The sequence below is a fragment of the Psammomys obesus genome, unplaced genomic scaffold, assembly GCF_907164565.1.
Source record: "Psammomys obesus unplaced genomic scaffold, mPsaObe1.curated_primary_1811, whole genome shotgun sequence".
NCBI classification, from domain to species: domain Eukaryota; kingdom Metazoa; phylum Chordata; class Mammalia; order Rodentia; family Muridae; genus Psammomys; species Psammomys obesus.
In genome coordinates this window covers 166,085-188,020 of record NW_026596725.1, presented here as the reverse complement: position 1 = coordinate 188,020, position 21,936 = coordinate 166,085, and the positions used below count along the sequence as shown (strand labels likewise).

Sequence of the window (21,936 nt, the reverse complement as noted above, 5' to 3'; positions counted from 1 at the left end):
CAGGTAAACTGAGATTTCCTCATATAGTATCCAGTGTTTGTACACTATACTGTTCTGTTAGTATTTGTTAACATATCTTCTCCCTTAAATTTCCATTTCTTGAAATCTTCAATTATATATATCTCCACACCATGAAATTCACTGACTACCATTGTAGCCAACTGCTCTTGACAGAGGATATTTGACGTCTTTTAGAATTTTAGAAAAAGATACACCATAATCATATCCTCACTGATTGGTGAATTTCTTCCTGTAGTGACTGCTAGTAACATGAGATTAAGCCCTGTTAATACCAAGAGACTGTGCAAAGAGTAAACACTGAGTATTATTCAGTAAATATATCTACACCTTGTGCATTTAAGATTGCTGTATATTCATAGAAACATTATTTATTTTTATAAGGATCATAGATATTCCACTATTTTAAAGCTACCTTATGTTTAAATCCATTTAAACCATTATTTTCAAAATAAGCCCACTCAGAACAAAGGAAGAGATAGAGAAAAAAAATTAAATTCTGAACATGCCCATGTTATGATATTCTGATTATCAAAAGCAACAATAACTGCTTAAAATGGGAAAATAAGATTCACAAGAAGTTGAGCTCAACCAAGAGTAGAAAAAACAAACAGAAACTAACAAAAGAAAGGTAAATAGTGGCTACCAGAATTGAACTTGTGAGTATGTATTTAACTTAGAGTTAAATTTTTCTCTTTCAAAATACAAGTGTATCTAATTTCTAAAAATAAGTCATAGAAAAAAAAAACAATTAAAAAGTAGAGATCATGCTTCAGACATGGAGATGTACTCAGTTAGTAGAATCAGATGGATCTCTGTGAGTCCAAGGCCAGCCAGGTCTTCTCAGAGAGTTTGAGACCAGACAGGTCTGGATAGGTCTACATAGAATTCAGGACAGTCAAAGCTACAAAGGAAATCTCTAGCCAAAAACAAACAAACAAACAAACAAACAAATCATCACCAACAACAAAATTAACCAATCAACCAAAGAAACAAAGAAACAAAAACTATCAAACAAACAAATAATGTCAAATCATAGAACTTTGATTTTCAGCAGTACTATTCTTACACATCCAAGAGTATAAGGCTGTACAAATTAGTCTCAATAGATTTTTCATTAAAAAATGAAAATGAAGGCATAAAGTTAGTTTGGGATGAGATATGGCATGTATCTGGGAAGAGCTATAAAAGATGAATATGATCGAATTAGAATTTATGAAGTTCACAAATAATTAATAAAAAAATATTTTAAAAAGTTGTCTACACTGTTAGGCCACAGAGGAGGACTTTGCAGCCACTCCTGAAGATACCTGATAAAACAGGGTCAGATGAAAGGGGAGGAGGTCCTCCCCTATCAGTGGACTTGGAAAGGGGCAGGGAGGAGATGAAGGAGGGAGGGTGGGATTGGGAGGGAATGAGGGAGCCAGATACATCTGGGATACAGAGTTAACAAAATGTAACTAATCTGGAGAGGACGGGAACCCCACAAGGAGAGCAACAGAACCAAAAAATTTGAACACAGGGGTCTTCCCAGAGACTCATACCCCAACCAAGTACCAGGCATGGAGATGGCCTAGGGCCCCTGCGCAGATGTGGTCCATGGCAGTTTAGTGTCTAAGTGGGTTACATGGTGATGGGAGGAGGGACTGCTTCTGGCATATTCTGGTTGGCCTGCTCTTTGATCACCTCCCCCTGAGGGCAGCCTTACTGGGCCATGGAGGATGACAATGCAGCCACTCCTGATGTGATCTGGTGGACTGGGATCTGAGGGAAGTTGAGGAGGGCCTTCCCTATTGGTGGACTTGGGAGGGGCATGCGTGAGGGGGGGGAGGGGGGGACTAGGAGGGGAGGAGGGAGAGGTTTATGGGGGGATGCAGGGTGGATAAAGTGTAATTAATAAGTAAAATTTGAAAAAAAGAAAAAATATTTATAAGCAAAAAAAAAGTTTTCTAGATACAAGTTCATTTACACATGCTCATGTATGCACACAGATACACTGGCAGTATATACCATTCAAAATATCCATATTCAGCGTGAGTGACAGGTTTCTATCTTAATATATTAGCAGTTGTTGCCAGTTTCTAAATATAAATCTTCATTTTTATAATTTTTTCTATTTCAACATCCTTGCTTTGATCATGTTCTTTCCCCTCCTACAGTGTCTCCCAGATCTTCCTTACCACCTACACACTCAAGTTCATGTTTATTCTCACTCTCTCAAAAAAAAAAAAAAAATCAATAGAAACAAGAAGCAAAAATAACACCAAATGTTTAAGCAAGCATTTTCTTTCAGTCACTATTTCACCAGGTCAGGGTAAACTTACTTTTACCTTTCTTAATTTATTTTTAATTAATTAACATCTTGATCATAGCTTCTGTTCCTTCCTCTACTCCCAGTCCCTCCCTGTCACTTCACCTCCCTGCCATCCTCCCTTTGTCCTCAGAAAAAGGAAGGCCTCCCTTGGTTATCAAACAGCTTTGGCATATCAAGTTCCAGTAGGACTAGGCTCATCATCTCCTATTGTGGCTAGACAAGGCAGTTTTGAAAAAGGGATTCGAAGGCAGACAACAGAGTTAGAGACTACTCCCTCTGCTAGGAGTCCCAAGTAACAGCAAGGCCTGGTGCTTTGAATTTAATTAATTATTTTGCCCTCTGACATCTGCTTGCTGTTTTTTACAAGCAGACATTCACATACCCCAAAATGGTGTTTGTAATCCTTGCCTCCAAAATATCTCTGATTGTCTAAATGAATACCTACACAACTGGGCAGGGCAAAAGTCAGGGAGGCATGGCCAAGGTTCTCTGGAGCTTGGAGAAGTAGAGGATCATGGGAAAAAGTAGGAGGAGACATGTAAGGGAGGAGAAAGAAGGCGAGCCACCATGGGATAGGTGAAGAACCACATGGACCAGGAGAAGTAAACTCTGAGAATGGTGGGAAGAGGAGTGGCCCAGATCAGAAGCATGTGCAAGTATTTATGGAGCTATTGCATGGGAAATAACCCAGGTAGGAATAAATAAACAAATGGCATGGGACCTAGGGTTGAGAAGTAACAGGATCCATTAGGAGGTAATATCTTCCCAGCCCCACGTAAAATAAGGCTTACCTAAAACCTATCAGGTGTCTGTGTCTCTTAATGTTTAATAGTAGGTTAAATGAAACTACTGTAATAATTATACGCTTTTGTAATAATTATACTCTTTTGATGATAAACATTATTAGCCTTTTTATTATTTATTACAATAATCCTACATGAAGACAGAGCTGCACAACAAATGTGCAGTGGGCCTAAGTCTGTCCCATGAATGTTCTCTGTTGAGTAATTCAGTCTCTGTGGGCCCCTACAGGCCCAGGTTAGTTGATTCTGTAAATGTTCAATTGATGTCCTTGACCTTTCTGGTTCCTTTAATCCTTTGACCTCCCTCTTCCACAGAATTTCCCAAGCTCAGCTAAAAGTTTGGCTGTGGGCCTCTGCATCTGTTGCTAGGTAAAGTCTATCAGATGTCAGTCATGCTAGGTGCTTGTCTGCAAATATAGCAAAATATCATTAATTGTATCGGTGGTGGGCTCTCTCTCATGGCATAGGTCTCAAGCTGGGCCAGTCATTGGTTAGTCTTTTCCTCAATTTCTGCTTTATGTTTATCCTTGCATTTCTTGTATGCAGGATAAATTATGGGTTTAAGGTTAGGTGTCTAGGTTCTTTTCCCAACCCCTCTATTGAAAAGTCTTTTCTAGTTACTGAAGATGGCTGTGTGCTCACTCACAAGTGTATATTAGTCATAAAGTAGAGGATAAATATGCTACAATCTACAGACCCAAAGAAGCTAAGTAGCAAGGAGGACCTAAGGGAGGATGCTTGCATCTCGTTGAGTAACAGAAATAGAATAAAAGAAATGGAGGAAGTTGAACAAAGAGAGGGAACTCGGCGAGGGAGTGGGGAGAGGAGCAGGCAGGAAATGTTCCAGAGAGGATGGAGAGAAGAAAGAGAGTACAGGGAAAGAGGATTGGAATTGGTGAGGGATTATCTCTGGGATAAACTAGAATCCTAGGGCAATGGAACCTGAAAATTACCTTTCTTAATTACTCATCAGTCATCCTAGTTTAAAGATATTCTCTCTTCTGAGCCTCTTTGAACTTCATAAGATACAGGTACCAAGCTATCCAAATTCTCAGCTCTGATAGTGTAATTATAAATAAGTATAAAATGTTAAATGCTTTATTAAAACATTTCTCTTCATTTATTTTTATTATGGTCTAGTAAGTGAATTTTAGCCATCTACACATTAAACTATTGGTAGTAACTTAAGACATGAAATATTAAAGATTAGTCTCACATAATAAAAGCTGATAAACTTTTGACTATTGGTACTTGAGACTGTATCTTACTGTCTCAAAGTTTAGGAGGATAATCTAATCTCTGTATTTCTTTTGTGTTTTTCCTTTATTATTTTGTGATGACAAAAACCAGCCAACCAAACAACCCAAAAGCTTACTTATAAACTTGCTTCTTCCTAATGGAAAAAAAAAAAAAAAATCTCTGAACAGTTCAGTTGGCTGCGTTATGTAGCTCTTTCTTCCAACATCTCCTTCTGATGGAGAAAGGAAACGTCTAAGACTCAAGAAGCAACTAAATATTACAAGGTTCAGAAAGCTTCTGAAAGTTTCAAGATTTCCAAAGCCACTCCCTCAGGTTATATACACAGTAATTGGTGATGAGAGGACACCTTATTACCCTCTGAACAAGCTCTTCAGAGAGAACCAGGAGTGGAGCGTTCATTGAAGAGCCACCCATATTAAGATAAGCTTTTTCTATGATACAGGTGCTTTTGAGCCATGCCTGTTCCTGCAAGCAACCTCCAAAATCATTCCTTTGTAAGTAATAGCAATAAACTTTCTAAGATACATGAAACAAAACAAAAATAATTTATTGTATTTGCCATGTAGGGTCAATAAACTTTTGTTAATATCATCCCAGGAAAAGTCAGAAAATAGATAAGACTTCTCACCGTACAATAACGATGCTACTTTCCCAGGAACTGCTGTGTTGAATAACAAAGCAGTCATACTCAGAACCATTAGCTCTATATGACAACAGAGCATCTAGGGCCACATCTAAAGTCAACACCCCTTGTTATTTTTCCATGTGAACCCTTCGGTCAGCCCTCTGCAACACGTTTATAGTATTCATCCTAAATTGCTCCTCTCTTCTCTACTTAGTAATTTAGATATTATTTATAAGAAATCAGTGTTGTTACACTGAGCAATAGGATTATGTTTATGTATAGTTATTTTTTTCATGCAGTCAAGCTCTAAAAACGAAAAATAATCTTCAAAATTTCAAAGTGAAACATAATCAGATCACTTAAAGTGTTTTTAATTGAAATCTGCTCTGAAAGGGCTCTTCTCTGAGTGGAAAACAGCCATCTTGTCTTGACCAATATGACCAATATAGTTCCTTGACACCATGGTTTCTCATATTGATACATAGGCACTGAACTGGTTTTGGGGGTGTGCAGTGTATTCATGTGCTGAGTTTTGTGCCCCGAAATCTAGAATCTGGTTGCAGTCCAGACAGGGACATTGTCACGTACAATAATCAATGTTGTATAAACTTTGCTCCCCAATTATCTCTGATTGGTAAAAAAAAAAAAAAGCGGATGGCCTGGTAACTGAGGCAGAAAATAAGGAAGTGGGATGTTAGCTGAGGCAGAAAATAAGGAAGCGGGTGTTCTAAAAGGTGAATTCTGGGAAAGAGTGAGAGGCAGAGAGATTTACTCTTGCATCCTGCAACCAATGACCATACATAGAGAGGACCTAGAGCCCCTATTCAGAGGAAGCCCATAGAGCCCTCAGTTTCTAAGTGGGTCTCCTAGTAAGGTGTACAGGGGTTGTCTCTGACATGAATTCAGTGGCTGGATCTTTGATCACCAGCCTCTAGGGGGGTGCAGCTTGGTTTGGCCACAGAGGAAAATGATACAGCCAGCCTTGCTGAGACCTGGCAGGCTATGGTCAGATAGAAGGGGAGGAGGTCCTCCCATATCAGGGACAGTAGGAAAAGGGCATAGGGGAGGAAAAGGAAGGGTGTGTGGGGCCAGTAGAAAGGGGGGTGCCGCAGTGGGGATACAAAGTGAATAAATTGTAATAAATAAATAAATAAAATTTAAAAAAGGAAAAAGAAAGAGAAGTGGATTAGTATATATTATATTAATCATCAAATATTTCAGAATAGCAAAAGGCAGTAGGTTATATACCAGTGAAAGATAAAATAATAGCATTAGAATATAAAACAGTATAATTTGCATAATTATGTTTAATAAAACTTAACTCGTTAAATTTAAATATATAACAATTAATGGCTGCCAGAAAACTTTAGTGATAGCCACAGTATACGTTAAATAGCACGCATTTGAGAGTTTTAATTGTATTAGAGAGTGTTGTAAAGCCAATATGTGAATTTAATTATGGGCCTCCCAGCAACCTCTGAGATAAGCCACAATAGCTCATCATCCATAAAGCTTCTAGAAGAACCTGAAATCTGTGTAATTAAGAGCCAATCATTAAAGCAGGAAGGTGGTGGCACATGCCTTTAATCCCAGGACTCAGGAGGCAGAGTAAGAAAATCTTTTGAGTTCAAGGCCAGCCTGATCTACAGAGAGAGTTCTAGGACAGCCAGAGCAACAAAAGAAACCCAGTCTTGATAAAACAAAGAAACAAACAAAAACAAATCAACAACAACAAAAAAGAAAGAAAAGGAAACAACCATTATAGAGTGTAACTCAAACATGTTCAGTGAACTTATGCTGTTCTCAGGAAAGTGACAAAAATGATAGATCATAGATCATCATGACGGAAGTGGAAAAAGCTGGCCCCACATGACAATTTTTTTATCATATATGGAAACTTAAAGCAACAATAACAATAGGGCAGCAAAAATAAAAACAGCAGGTTTGGAAACAGTAAATAGGACTGCCTTGGAAACAGGTGAAGCAGAATATAGGAAGGCCAGGAGAGAATAACAGAGGAGGTAATTATAATTAAAATGCATTACATATAGTTATAGAAATGCCATAGTTTACCTTGGGCATATAATATGTTTTTTTTTTTTTTTTTTTAATGAAACATCACCCCTGAAACTAAAGAATTAACCACCAAATGCAGCAATTTAAGAATTAATGGGGAAGTGGAGGTAAAGAGATATTTCTCAGTGGCTAGGGACAATGTCAGCTCTTTCAGAAGGCCCAGATTTAATTCCCCGCACCTTTATGACCTCTCACAACTGACTGTGGCCACAGTTCCAGGAGATCCAACAACCAGCTTTTGTCCTCTTGAGGTACCAGACACAAACATGATGCAAGCATACATGCAAGCAAAATACCACGTACAAAAATAATAAAATAATTAAAATATATTTTAATAAAAAAAACTTTATGGATCATAGGAACAGAAGAAAAGAAAGTGGATAAATAATTCAAGAATAAGCAGTGTCCTGAAAAAAGTGTTTGAAAATAGTGATGAGTCATAAAAAATGTTGTATTTACAATTTTTCTTGGTGTTTTATTAGATATAGATTGAGTTGAACTTTAGATAAGCAGCAAATAGAAAATATATATCACAAGTAAAGTGTGTGGGATTTGACAAATTTAACCATTACAACAATGAAGTAATCATTAGCATATAGCATCTTTACCTTAAAAGTCTCTTGATTATTGGTCTGGAGAGACTGATTAACAGTTAAGGGTGTACTCACAACCATATGTCAATGTAGTTCCAGGGCAATCTGACAGTTTAGTTCTCCTTCGATGGCACCTCTGTCCAGGTGAGCACTCCCACCTACTACCCACGTACAACTAAAAATAAAATAAATCTTTAAAAAGCATCTGTTTGTAGCCCATGGCAGCTCAATGTCCAAGTGGGTTCCCTAATAATGGGAACAGGGACCATCTCTGACATGAACTCAGTGGCTGGCTCTTTGATCACCTCCCCCTAAGGGGGCTTGGGGAAGAAGCCTTACCAGGCCACAGAGGAAGACAATGCATCCAGTCCTGATGAGACTTGATAAGCTAGAGTCAGATGGAAGGGAAGGAGGACCTCCCCTATCAGTGGACTGGCAGAGGCATGGGAGGAGAAGACGGAGGGAGGGCAAGATTGTGAGGGGGCTGCAGCTGGGATACAAAGTAAATAAATTGTAATTAAAAAAAAGCATCTGTTGATCAAGCTGGAATGTAAAACCCTTAATAATAAAGAAGCTTGCTTTGTATTCCTCAAACTCCCTTTAGAACACATGCACATTTTTCATAGATCACTTTCTTTTTCTTTTAATTAAACTTTTGTTTTTCTATTAATTACAGTTTATTCACTTTGTATCCCAGCTGTAGCCCACTCCCTCACTCGCTCCCAATCCCAACCTCTTTCCCTCATTTCCTCCCATTCCCCTCTCCAAGTCCACTGAGAGAGGAGGTCCTCCTCCCATTTCATCTGACCCTAGTATCTGGGTTCTCATCAGGACTGGCTGCATTGTCCTCTTCTGTGGCCTGTCAAGGCTACTCCCCACTTGGGAGCGGGGTGGTCAAAGAGCTAGCCACTGAGTTCATGTCATGGACAGTCCCCGTTCCACTTACTAGAGAACCCTCTTGGATACTGAGGGGCCATGGGCTACATCTGAGCAGGGGTTCTAGGTTATTTCCATAAATGGTCCTTGGTTGGAGTATTAGTCTCAGAAAAGCCTTCTGGGCCCAGATATTTTTGTTCTGTTGCTCTCCTTGTGGAGCTCCTGACCTCTCCATCTGCCACTATCTCCTTCTTCTGTCATAGTATTCCCTGCACTCTGCCCAAAGTTTGGTTAAGAGTCTCAGCATCTGCTTTGATACACTGCTGGGTAGAGTATTTCAGAGGCCCTCTGTGGTAGGCTCCGGTCTTGTTTCCTTGTTTTCTCCTTCTTCCAATGTCCATCCTGTTTGTCTTTCTGAATGAGGGTTGATCATCTTACCCAGGGGCCCTCCTTCTTGCTCAGCTTCTTTAGGTGTACAGATTTTAGTATGTTTAGCCTGTACTATAGGTCTATGATCCACTTATAAGTGAGTATACACCATGTGTGTATTTCTGCTTCTGGGACGCATCATTCAGGATGATTTTTCTAGATCCATTTGCCTACAAATTTCATGATTTTCTTGTTTTTAAATTGCTGAGTGGTACAGACCTAAACAGATAATTCTCTGTAGAGGTAGAATGGCAAAGAAACACTTAAAAAATGCTTAGCATCCTTAGTCATCAGAGAGATGAAAATCAAAACAACACTGAGATTTCACCTTACACCAATCAGAATGGCTAAGATCAAAAACTCAAGTGACAATACATGCTGGAGAGAATGTGGAGAAAGGAGAACCCTCCTCTGTTACTGGTGGGATTGTAAACTTGTACAGCCACTGTGGAAATCAATCTGGCACTTTCTCAGACAATTAGGAATAGTGCTAACTCAAGTTCCAGTTATACTACTCCTAAGCATATATCAAAAACATGCTCAAGTACATAAGAAGGACATTTGTTCAACTATGTTTGCAGCAGCTTTATTCATAAAAGCCAGAAGCTGGAAACAACCCAGATGTCCGTCAACTGAGGAATGGATACAGAAATTGTGGTTCATTTAATGGAATAGATCACTTTCTTTTTAAGACTTATTTCGTATTGATACAGTATTGTGTCTTCATGTGTGCCTGTGTATCAGAAGAGGACACCAGATCTTACCATAGATGGTTATGAGCCACCATGTGGGTTGATGGGAATTGAACTCAGGACCTACGGAAGAGCAGCCAGTATTCTTAGCCTCTGAGCCATCTCTCTAGCCCCCATAGATCACTTTTTGTGTGTAATTAAAGTCACGAGAATGTCAGAGAATTACATATATTGCTTTCAAGTCTTCTTTTTATTAGTAATTGTTTTAGTAATTCTCAAATCCTTTCAAGGACGCTTTCATTGGTGGAAGCTGCACTGCACTGTTCACTGTTCATGTCACTCATTGCCCAGTGGTCCCTGTAAGTATGCCTAACACTCTCTTTGGGAGCCTGAAGCGTAATGCATGCCCATGTCTATGCATTCTTAGCATGGAAGATGCAGTGCCATACAGATTCTGTTTTTCAATTCTGCCATGTTTGAGTTCTCACAGATATTATAACAGCACATAAACTGTATTGATGTTGCTGTATTTCTATTCTTATTCAATATCATGATTTCTTTGTTGTCTAAAAGGTTTTGTTAACATGCATACAAAGACAAATAATGTACTTTATACTAGAAAATCTGCCCATTTAGTACCATGTAAAAGACTCTGGTATAAATTACAAAGGAATAATTTTATAATTGATTACTAAATAATTACCTATCATATTATTGTTTCTCATATATCTACTTTGACATAATATTAATTCTCACATGAATGTCAAATTTGAATGTATTTTTTTTCTTTTTCTTTACTTGTAAATTTGCAATTTTTCTTTAACAGAAGGCTCTTATAAGTGCCAAAGCTACCTGACCTTCTATCTGTATGTCTAGTTACAGAAATAGCTCAGTGGTAGAACTAAAAATACAATTTGGGGATATTATCAAGAGTTTTAAATCTCTTCTCAACTTCCAGTTATCACATTTGCCTTGAGATGGGACTATAACTGTTCAAGACAAAGCATGGCATGTACCATTCATAGCACAGATGCCAGCCTGCCTCTGATGTCCCTCTCCATAACACAAAACAGTAATGTTTTGTATTTGGTTCCTAGAAGTTACTGAAATGGCTATTTGTAGAACTGCTTTTGATTTCTTTTTCTGACAAGGACCAGACCAGCAGCAGTGTATCCTTACCATCAGCATCATTGTCAGGCAGAGCAGAGTGCCAGCAGTGAGCAGTCTGCTCAGGCCTCTCTTGGCACCAGTTATTGCAGTGCTGACAGCTTCTTGGCTCACTGATAATGTTTAGCACTCCATACCGTCCAGACCCTGAGGGCTTAAATGGGTTGCATCTACATTTTGATCTGTTTTAGCATTAAGTAAAATCATGAATGCACAAAACCATTGAACAAAGGTTCTATAAATCTTTATATGAAAAAGTAATACATTGCTTAATGTAAAAATAGTGTCCCCGTGGTAGCTGAATAGATAACACCTCCATATATATGTGCTTTCTCAGTAGATGAGCAATGGTGTAGAAGATGCTATAGGTGATTAAACTCAACTTCAGGACTTGTCTAGGACAGGTCTATGCCCACATCAAATGTATGATTACTGGTATTTTTATAAATGAGAGGATTAAGTGGATGGCAAGCTTATCTGACTTTGAATCAATGTTTGAGACATACAATTCCATTTTCTCCCCAGCTTTGCTCTTTCTTAGGAAGCTCATAACAGAATAGGTTTTACAAAGCATTGACAGGTCAAGGGATACTGACCATGTATCAATTTACAAGGATTCACAATTGATGGAGTGAACTTGGATGCTAATTCTTTAAACTGTGTTTCTTTCCTGCCAGGAGTCTCAGGCTTTGTTGATGGAAAGTCAAATGTGAGGTTGTTTGTTGGACAATATTCCAAGCTCTTACACAACAGAATCAGCATTAGCTCTTCAATCTTGAAGAAACTAGGACTCCTTAAAGTGAGGGGTATACACTTGGGTAACTTCTTGTTTGTTTGTTTCTGAGACTAATATTGTGCTTTTGTCTACATGCAACAGTCCTTGATACATATCCAACTGATTTCATTTCATAGCCTTCTGTTTACTTTTGGAATGTTGTTTTATTTTTTTAAAGATTATTCAAGCTTAATTTAAATTCTCATTCAGATGCCTCTTTTATTTTTCTTCTCTCAGAAATGATCTCTTATTGGTATCCTTCCATGAAATCAGTGTTTCTTATGGCACCATATTTTAGAAATTTGAATTTCTTGGCTGGCAGATTTGTTTTCTCTTCTCACTTGCTTTCTTCATATTGTATCTGTGCTTTCTTTTCTTAATACCTCACAAGTCTCAGGTGAGAACCACTTCACATATTTCTGGTTATCTAATGATTTAAAGACATATATGTAAGGAATGCACTCTCAGAGCTAGAGTATGAATTATCCCACTTTCTAGCTGATATGCCTAGAGAATAAGCTAGGAAGGAAAAGAGTACGTCTCAAAAAAACATTTCAAACACAGAAAAGCAAGCCATATAGTCTGCTCTCTGATTTCTGAAAGATCTGCTGCCCTATATTTGAAGTAGGTGTGAACCATAGACTAAGGCTGTGGAGACACTAGGCATTAAAAACACACTGAACTTGGAACCCTCAGCGGCCACACCTAGCATGATCCCAGAAGAATTTCTGGTCAGGCAACACACAGCTATCACACCCTCCTAAAAACAAGCGAGAACAACAGAAATAAGAAACAAAACACTCATCAACAAAGACAAGATTAGCTATCAGCCTCTAGATATACAATCTTCACAAACCCAAATGCTTAAACTCCAGCATAATCAATAATCAACAGAGCAATGTGTTTCTATTAGTCTGAGCAAGCCTACCCCAGTAGTCCATGTGAAATGCAAAATAGTTGAAGCACAAGACAAGGACCCTACAAAATCCTCTGTGAATATGATAGAAGTTCTTAAAGAGGAAATAAGTAAATCCCTTCAAGAAATCTATGAAAACACAAACAAACAGTGGAAGGAAATTGATGAAACAGTTCAAAACTGAAAATAGGAAAAGAGTCAATAAAAGAAATGGAAACTGGAAATAAAAAGTTTAGGGTCTTGAATAAGAACCTCAGAAACAAGTCTCACCAACATAACAAAAGAGAGGGAAAAGAGAATATGAAGCATTAAAGACACCATCAAACAAATGGTTACCTTGGACAACATCAATGGTCTTAATCCTCCAATAAAAAGGCACAGACTCATGTCTGGATGAAAAAATAAGATGCAGTATGTTCCTTCTGCATCCAAGGAACATACTTAAACAACAAGAATAAACACCACCTCAATGTAAAAGGATGGAAAAAACATATTCCATGGAAATGGACCTATTAAAGTGGCACAGCTAGTGTAATATCTGAAAAATTGGACTTCAGACCAAAACTCGTCAGAATAGATAGGAGAGTACGCTATATACTCATCAAAGAAAAAAAAAAATCCACCAAGAGGACATTGATATTCCTAACATCTATGCACCACACAGAAAAGCATCAAAGTTCACAAAGCACTACAACTTAAATCACATATTGACCCTTACATACTAATAGTGTGAGACTTCAATATCCCCCTTTCACCAACAGACAGGTTATCTAGACAAAAACTAACCAACAACAACAAAATGCTGAAGTGTTTAAATCAAATGGATTTAAAAGGTGTTTACAGAATGTTTTACCAAAACACAAACTAAACATACCTTCTCAGCGCCTTGTAGAAATTTCTCCAAAACTGACTACTTACACACAAAACAAGTCTCAATAAATACAAGAAATTGGAATAACAACCCTGCATCTTACCTGACCACCACAGACTAAAACTGGCCATCAACAACACAAAGTTTACAAACTTAGGGAAACTGAACAATTCATTAGCAAATAAAAAATGGGTTAAGACAAAAAATTACTATAAAAATTAAAGACTCTCTAGAATGTAATTAAAATGAATAACAATACACTCAAACATATAGGGCACAATAAGGGTGGTTCTAAAAGGTAGCACTAAGTGCCCACATAAAAAAATTGGGGTGATCGCATACTAGTAACTTAACAGCGCTAGAACATAAAAAATCACACCCCAAAGGAGTGGATGGCAAGAAATAATCAAACTCAGTTCTGAATCCAACAAATTATAAACAAACAAAATTACAAGAATCAATGTAACAAAGAATTGGTTCTTTGAGAAAATTAATAATATTGACAAAACCACATCTAAATTAACTAAAAGGTAATGAAGGAGGTTGCAAATTAACAAAAATTACAGATAAAAGGGGGGTCATAACAAAAGAATGTAAAAAAATCCAGAGAATCATAAGTGCATACTTCAAAAACTATATTCTACCAAATTAGAAAATCTAAGCAAAATGGATAATTTTTATCAGTACAAACCTCTTATCAATGTTAAATCAAGACCAGCCAAACAATTTAAACAGAGTCATGTCCCTTAATAAAAATAAAAGCAGTAATTAAGTCTACCACCTAAAAAAACAAACAAACAAACAAACAAAAAACAAAAAACAAATAAAAAACCAAGGGCCAGATGGTTTTAGCTCAAACTTCTACCAGACTTTGAAAGAAGACTTAATGCTAATACTCCTCAAATTATTTAACAAGATAAAATAAGGAACAATGACCGATGTTTTTAGTGAGGCCATAGTCACCCTGATAACTAACCCTCACAAAGACCCAACAAGGAGAATTACAGACTAACGTCTTCTAGCAACTGTAAGGTTTCATCTCAAATCTCCTACACCTTCCAAACTGGCCAAGATCAATAAAACAAATGACAGCTCATGCTGGTTAGGATGTGTAGTAAAGGAAAACAATCTTTCAATGCTTGAGCCACTGTCGAAATCATTGTAGCCATAATTCAGGAAGTTGGGAATTGGTCTACCTCACCATCTAGCTATATCACTTTGGACATATACCCAAAGAACATTTCATCCTAACAAAGAACACTTGCTCAGCTGTGTTCGCTGAAGCGTTATTCGTAATAGCTAGACACTGGAAACAGCCTAGATGTTGCTTAACAGAAGCGTGGATAATGAAAATATGTTTCCGCAATGGAATATTACTCATCCATTAAAAATAAACTAAAATCATGACGCACACAGGTAAACTGTAAGAACTATATAAAACCATACTGAGTGTGTCAAAGTCCCTGCCTGCTGCAAGGCATGTCTGTCATACCCTGCCCTCCACCTAGAGGTGTGGTTTCTCTACCAGAGCTCCTTGATTATGTAACCAGCTTTCTTGGTTCTGTTTCCCCCTTTTCCACCTTTGCTGCCCCTTGCCCCCATTCCTCCCTCCCCCCCCCCTTCCCCCCCCCCCAACCCCCCCCCCCCCCCCTCCCCCCCCCCCCCGCTGCTCCTAATAAACCTGCATTTATATAATATAGCTTAATCTCCCCATTCGCTCATTCTATTTTATTTATTTAATCATCTGGTACCTATGACTTAGGGGAAGTTGAGTCCCACAAGCTGGACTTCCTGGGACCACTCTCTTCACCTCGTAGTTCTTTGCTAATCATCTTCAAACGCCAAAAGAAGTTCAGTACCCAGCCAAGCTAAGGAGGCAACATGGGAACCAACCACTTCCTTCCTTTGACCTCCCTGTCAGCCTGAGGCAACTTTGGATTCAGTAAGTGCCTTGCCCCTCAGCTACTGCCAAGAGGTATCAGGTGCCTCTTCAGGGATTCATGTCCCGCCCCACTCTCTCTCTTCTGTGAAGATGTCCCCAGAGAAGAGGAGTCCGACCAGAACAAAGCCAGGCTTCATTCCGAGGTCATCTCAGATTTCAAGGACATCTGTTTGTGGATTAACCTCACCAAAATTGCCAATCCCAGAATTGGGACACCACTTCCATACTTTTGGGATTCTGGCAAAGAATGGGAAAATGAGTGCTTCTGGGTATAAAATTAATCCCCAGATACCTCTTGGGTGTCTGCGGAGATTATCTACTCTCTCCAGGATTTGGGGGGAAGCATGTTTTCACCTCTCCCCCTCCTCCAATTCCTGGGGCTGTGTCTCCATACATGGCTCTAGGTTCTCCCTATCCCATCCTGATTCTTCCCCACACCCATGCAAGATGTAGGCAGATGGAGACAGCAGCAGGATAGATGGTACATCACTGGAGATGCAGATTTAAATATCCCTTTGGGCAGAGTGCAGGGAATCTTATAAAAGAAAGGGGAGATAGAAATACCTGGAGGGGACAGGAGTTACACAAGGAGAGCAACAGTACCAAAAAAAAAAAAAAAAAAAATCTGGCCACAGAGGTCTTTTCTGAGACTGATACTCCAACCAAGGACCATTCATAGAGATAACCTAGAACCCTTGCACAGATGTAGCCCATGGAAGCTCCATGTCCAAGGGGATACCCTAGTAAGGGGAACAGGGACTGTCTCTGAAATGAACTCAGTGGCTGGCTCTTTGATCACCTCTCTCTGAGCAGGGAGCAGCCTTACTAGGCCATGGAGGAAGACAAAGCAGCCAGTCCTGATGAGACCTGATAGGCTAGGGTCAGAGGGAAGAGGAGGAGAACCTTCCCTATCAGTGAACTTGGGGAGGAGCATGGGAGGAGATGAGGGAGGGAGGGCAGGATTGGGAAGGGATGGAGGAGGGGGCTACAGTTGAGATACAAAGTGAATAAACTGTAATTAATAAAAATAAATTAATTAAAATTATATATAAATAAATAAATATCCATCTGTGGCACTTAAAACACTTGGCTCATCATCATGATGGGTTTGATCATCATTATCAAGAGGTATCTGGGGATTAATTTTATACCCAGAAGCACTCATTTTCCCATTCTTTGCCAGAATCCCAAAAGTATGGAAGTGGTGTCCCAATTCAATATTCTGGGATTGGCAATTTTGGTGAGGTTAATCCACAAACAGATGTCCTTGAAATCTGAGATGACCTCGGAATAAAGGGGGTGGGGCCATGGCTTTGTTGCCACCTATTAAGCTTTTGCTATTCAGTCTGTAAAGATGCAGTGGGACCAGAAGAATTGCCAGTTTGTGAACTGTATCTAAGACTGAACATTTCCCTTTGATACTAGCTCAGAAATATTTTTTCTGTCATGCTAAACAAACAAACAAACAAACAACTAAGCTTTACCTAGTCTCTTGTTTTATGTTTTCAAGGTTAAGCCTAGGATGGGTATCTATACAATCAATAAAAGTTTGTTTTGCTCAGCTATACTTAATAGATCATGGTCCTCAAAACCATCAGAAAATCTACAGAATATTACATTTAAATGCTTAATAAAAATGCTTAATGTGACAGAGCCCCCAGCTTCTAGTGGTGACCCCATGGCCTCCAGGAAGATTTGGGTATAATAACATGACTCCACCTGGACACTATGATACTGTGCAGCACTGCTTCACCTTGATTGCTGCTAAGGTCCTGCCTGAACTGTGGACAAATGTGACAGCAGGAGAGCCTAAACAAATAAGGTTAGTCATTCTCCCAAATTCTTCTTCCGTGGAATGGCCTCAGATTTGCTGCGCCCAGAACCTGAAGACTGATGCTGTCAGGCTGCCCTAGATTTGTGCCCACAAGCACCACTGATATCAACAGGAGCCTAATGGGAAGACAGTCTGGATAATGGGTAAGCTTCTGTCATATTAATCAGGCTTCACCTGCCCTCTCAAAAATGAACAGTTTATGTAAAGTCTGAGCTTCTGATGAAATATTTGAAGGTCTAAGATGGTGTTTTAAGGTTGGTAATAATAAAGTAATTTTAAGTATATAAAACTCTTCCCCCACCATACTACTGTTGTCTTAATATTGTTCAGAACTTTGACATTAATCAGAATTTAAATTGTCTCCCAAGCTAATTTGTATCTTTCTGTAGGCTTCAGGAGATCTGCTTGCATCCACAGGTCATACTCCAGGTAAGTACTGCCAATCAACAGCCTGTTTCTGAGCCTACCTATTCCTGAAAGTGGGATTCCTCCCCTGGTTCAACTTTGGGAGCTCCCAACATTCTACCTTAGTACCTCTTGGGAAGCTGTAAACCTCACAGCCAGAAGGGTGACAAATTAAGTGAAGTAAAGAATGAAAATCGATTCAGTATCACCTTTGTAGGCACTGGTCAAAACTTTAGAGTTTGACCTCATGGTTTATTATTCTTACAAATTTAAGCACAGTAAAATTTTGGGGAAAGATTTTCATGTGACAATTATCTCAACTAAGCTTTAGGCACAGCGATATAGAAACTCCCTAGCAAAGTAACAAAGCACCTGTGGCCTTTACAATAAGAATGAGTTCTACTGGCTGGTAAACAGTACTCAGGGCAAGGGACTAAGGAATAAAGATTTGTAATAAGCATAAGCATAGATTCTATTTGGAGGATACAAAATACATGGGACTTCTTTCATAAAAATGGGTTCTATTCATATCTTTCATAAAAATGGGTTCTATTCATAGGGAGACAAAACTCAGGATTAGGGCCTAAACAATGCTCATGATTTAAGGGGGAGGGAGATTCAGGAAGGCTGGCTCCATAGAATAGCAAAAACATCCACAGGTTGCCATATCCACTCCAATATTGCAGGTGACTCAGTCATTCTCTCTCTCTCTCTCTCTCTCTCTCTCTCTCTCTCTCTCTCTCTCTTTGAAGGAAATAGTTTCCTGTGTCTAATAAGCCTGGCTCTTCCTACAATAAGCTGTGCCTCCTACAAATACCCTTAATCAAAAGACCCTCATTTCTCTCACTCATGGGCACTATCTAAAGCTATGTACCTCACTTTTGCACTTTGATCTATGCCATACACCATCATTGCAAGGGCTTCCAAGACTGTCTCTGATATAAATGCAGTCTGCGTGTGCTCAGATCATTTCTTCTACATGTGTCTAATTCTTTTAAATTTCCCATTCTCTCTCAATTGCTTTTATCTCCTTACTTAAGATTGAAAATGTACTTTTATAAAGGAGACTTGTGAGTTGAAACTGTACGTTTCACTAACAGATATTAAATATACAAAATAGTTAAGTTTTATACATTGCTATATAGAGATGTATTTAAACTATATTCAATCCCTGGTTTACCTTTAATTACATAATTTATAATGGTGCCCTTCTCTTCCTCACTAAATCTCCCATTTACATTCACACTTTTTAGAAAAATCTGAATAGTACATATGAAGAAAATATGCTTCTTTTTCTCTTAATTGGTCTTGTTTCTTTTAACTTCATCAACTCCACTACTAATTTTCAAACTTCATCTTTCACATTTCATCTTTTTAAAGGTCCCTATACTTATTCCATGACTTCCCTGTTGGGAACAGAGTAACCATAAAAATGGATGTTTATGAATGTCTATTGTAAGATGATTTTGATTCCTCTGGTACACAGACGAGACTGGTGTATCTGGGTCATACAATAATTCTTCCTTAAGCTTTTTGAGGACCATCTACACTGACTTCCAAAATGGTCTGGCAAATTTACATATGCATCAGTGACACACAAGGGTTGTTCTCCTTCATCCTCAGCTACATCTATTGTTCTTTGTTTATGATAATCATTCTAGATAAATAAAATCTCAGTGTAGTTTTGAATTGCACATTACAGTGGTTCAAGATGCTAAGCACTTTTTACTTGTGTTTCTTCATGAAAGGGGTTTCTGTCACATTAAATTACCCATATACTAATTGTGTTCTTTGTTCTTATTATTTTTAATATATTTTTATATATTTAGGACATTAATATATTGGTGGATGAATTTATGGGAAATAATTTTCGCTATTTTGAAGATGATCCCTTCACTATGGTGTCTGTTTTGCTGAGCAGAGGCTTTTAAATTTTATGTAATCTCATTTGCCAATTATTTTTAATTAAAAAGCAATTTAAATTTAAATGTAATTATATCATTCCTTCCCTTCCATTGTCTCTTCTCAGGCCCTGTCAAGTTTCTGCTCTCTAACTCTTCCCATGCCCTTACTTTCAATCTGTTAATCTCTTCTTTCATAATTATATTTCTAAATACATATATAGATTTACATCTATGTACAAATATAGAAATACAACTGCTGGGTCATTTTGTGGTTTGTGTGTGTATGGTTTCCGGGCTGACCACTTTGCATTAGACAAACATTTAGGAGGATCATTCCTGTGAGAGGCTGACACTCTTCAGCAGTCATCAGATACTCTAAGTGACTTCTAAAACCAAAAACTATGGGAGTTTTGACTTTGGTTGCCACTCATTTTTAAAGTAAACCCCTATTTCTGAAAACACCTCAGGCTTAGGATGTAGCACTTCAATGATTTGGTCGAGATCTAACCTGAATACTTTTGTCTTGTGATCAGGCTTTCATTGTATCAGAAAACTTCAATGAAAGCTGATAAGTGAGGGAAGCTAATAATACTCTTATCCAGCTATGACTCCTATGAACCACACTAATGATCAGCATGGTAATATATCTGTAAATGTGGCATAAGAGCCACTCCCATGTTGGTGGTAACCAATCAATAGGTATCTAATTGGAGTAAGGGCCTCTAAACAGGAGGTAAATTATGACTGGTCCTAGAAATCTAGCCAGCCTCCTGGGTCTAATGAGGTCAGGTATCTTAAAAGAGGATCTACTACTGCCATTTTGCTAGGCCTACAGAACTTCTTACATTCTAAATCTTGTCTTTATACCCATTGAGAAGTGTAGATGCCATCTGTTAACATTTAGGCAATTCAGCTTGCCTTGCCCTCATGGACCTAGCAACTGCTTACCTCATGATCTGCTTCCATAGGCAGGTACTGCATGTGCGTGCAGCAGAATAGTAAAACTGCTGCCATCCCAGCTTTCTTTCTGCTCCTAGCGGTGGTCTCTCTCTCTCTTCCCCACTCCTTCTCTGCTCTCCCACTCCCAACCCCACCCCTCATGGATCCCTTGCTGCCTCTACCTTTTCCCAGGTTCTCAATCTTTTCCCTTCCCCCAATAAACTCCCTTTATACCAGATCTCTTGCACGGTGTACTTTCTCAAGGGTGCACCTTGGCATGGGCCTACCAAAGTACCCCCTCACAACATTATATTTTATAATACCATACCTTATCAAAGACATTTGTTTATAGCAAATGGAGATGATAACTAAAAATCCACAACTGTACTCCATGCAGAGATCAAGGGATCATGGGAGACCTGCTGCAATGGATATGTTTACAGCCCTACATCTGTTGCTCAGGAAATACCATAGAAGAGAGGGCAGAGTCATTGTAAAAGCAAGATACCAGGAAATCTTCTGTGGAACAGTCTTTCTTGGAAATGGCTTCATAAACAAGATTTGAACAATGACAATATCAAAAAAACCTATTAAGGCTGAAAGGGAAAGGGAATCCTATTTATCAGTGTTTGCTGTTATATCTTGGACTATTGGAAACTTATTCAAAAGTCATTGACTATTCATCATTAAGGGTTTTCTTGTTTTTCCTTAGTAGTTTCAAAGCTTACATTAAGCTCATTGAATCATTTAAGTTGAATTTTGTTCAGTATGAAAAACAGTATATATGCTTATGAGTTTTGTACAGTATAAGAAAGTGTGTGAGTTTTGTTTTGTTTTTGTTTGTTTGTTTATATTTTGGTTTGTTTGGATTTTTTGTTTGTTAGTTTACCTGATTGTTTGGTTTCTAAAGCGAGGGAGAAAGGAAGGACCTAAAGCTGGGTAGCTGTGGAAGTGAGGAAGATCTAGAAGAACTTGGAAGAGGGAGAAAGCATGAAAAGAATTCATATAATATATAAAAAATGTTCAAAAAAAAGAAATAGGAATCTAGTTTTATTTTAATTGTGAATATGCAGTTTTCCTAGAGTCACTAATTGATATTTATGGTCTTTTCTTAACCACATGGTTTTGATATCTTTCTCAAAAGTCATGTGACCATTGTAGTGTGGGTTTTTCTGAAATTAGATATTGTGATAACTTCAGTATTGCTTTGGTTGTCCAAATAAACTTTATGTCCCACATAAACTAAACGAATTAAAGTTCATGAATTAAAAAAGGATGTGTTTCACCTGCTAAAGCCAAATTCATTTCTAATTGCTAGAACAATTCTGTATTCTAAAAAAATAAATTTTAGAATTATATTTTTAAAAATAATCAGCCTTCTAAAAACTAGGTCTATAAGCTGAAACAAGTACTACCAAGCTGTAGTTTATCTAGTTATGTTAATTACCTGGATCTTCATAGGTCTTGGGGGTACTCTTCACAAAATTACAAATTTTG

At 38.2% G+C, this 21,936-nt stretch overlaps 1 protein-coding gene across 1 annotated transcript in view; it reads left to right on the top strand.

Annotated features, from left to right (window-relative positions):
* Positions 1-17,066: 17,066 nt before the first annotated feature.
* Positions 17,067-21,936, top strand: part of LOC129670238 (cysteine-rich secretory protein 1-like) — a 75,186-nt gene continuing 70,316 nt past the window's right edge. Inside the window, exons 1-2 of the mRNA XM_055598719.1 lie at positions 17,067-17,179; positions 17,581-17,620. Coding sequence (XP_055454694.1) covers positions 17,067-17,179; positions 17,581-17,620 — 153 coding nt within the window. The remainder of the gene's footprint in view (positions 17,180-17,580; positions 17,621-21,936) is intronic.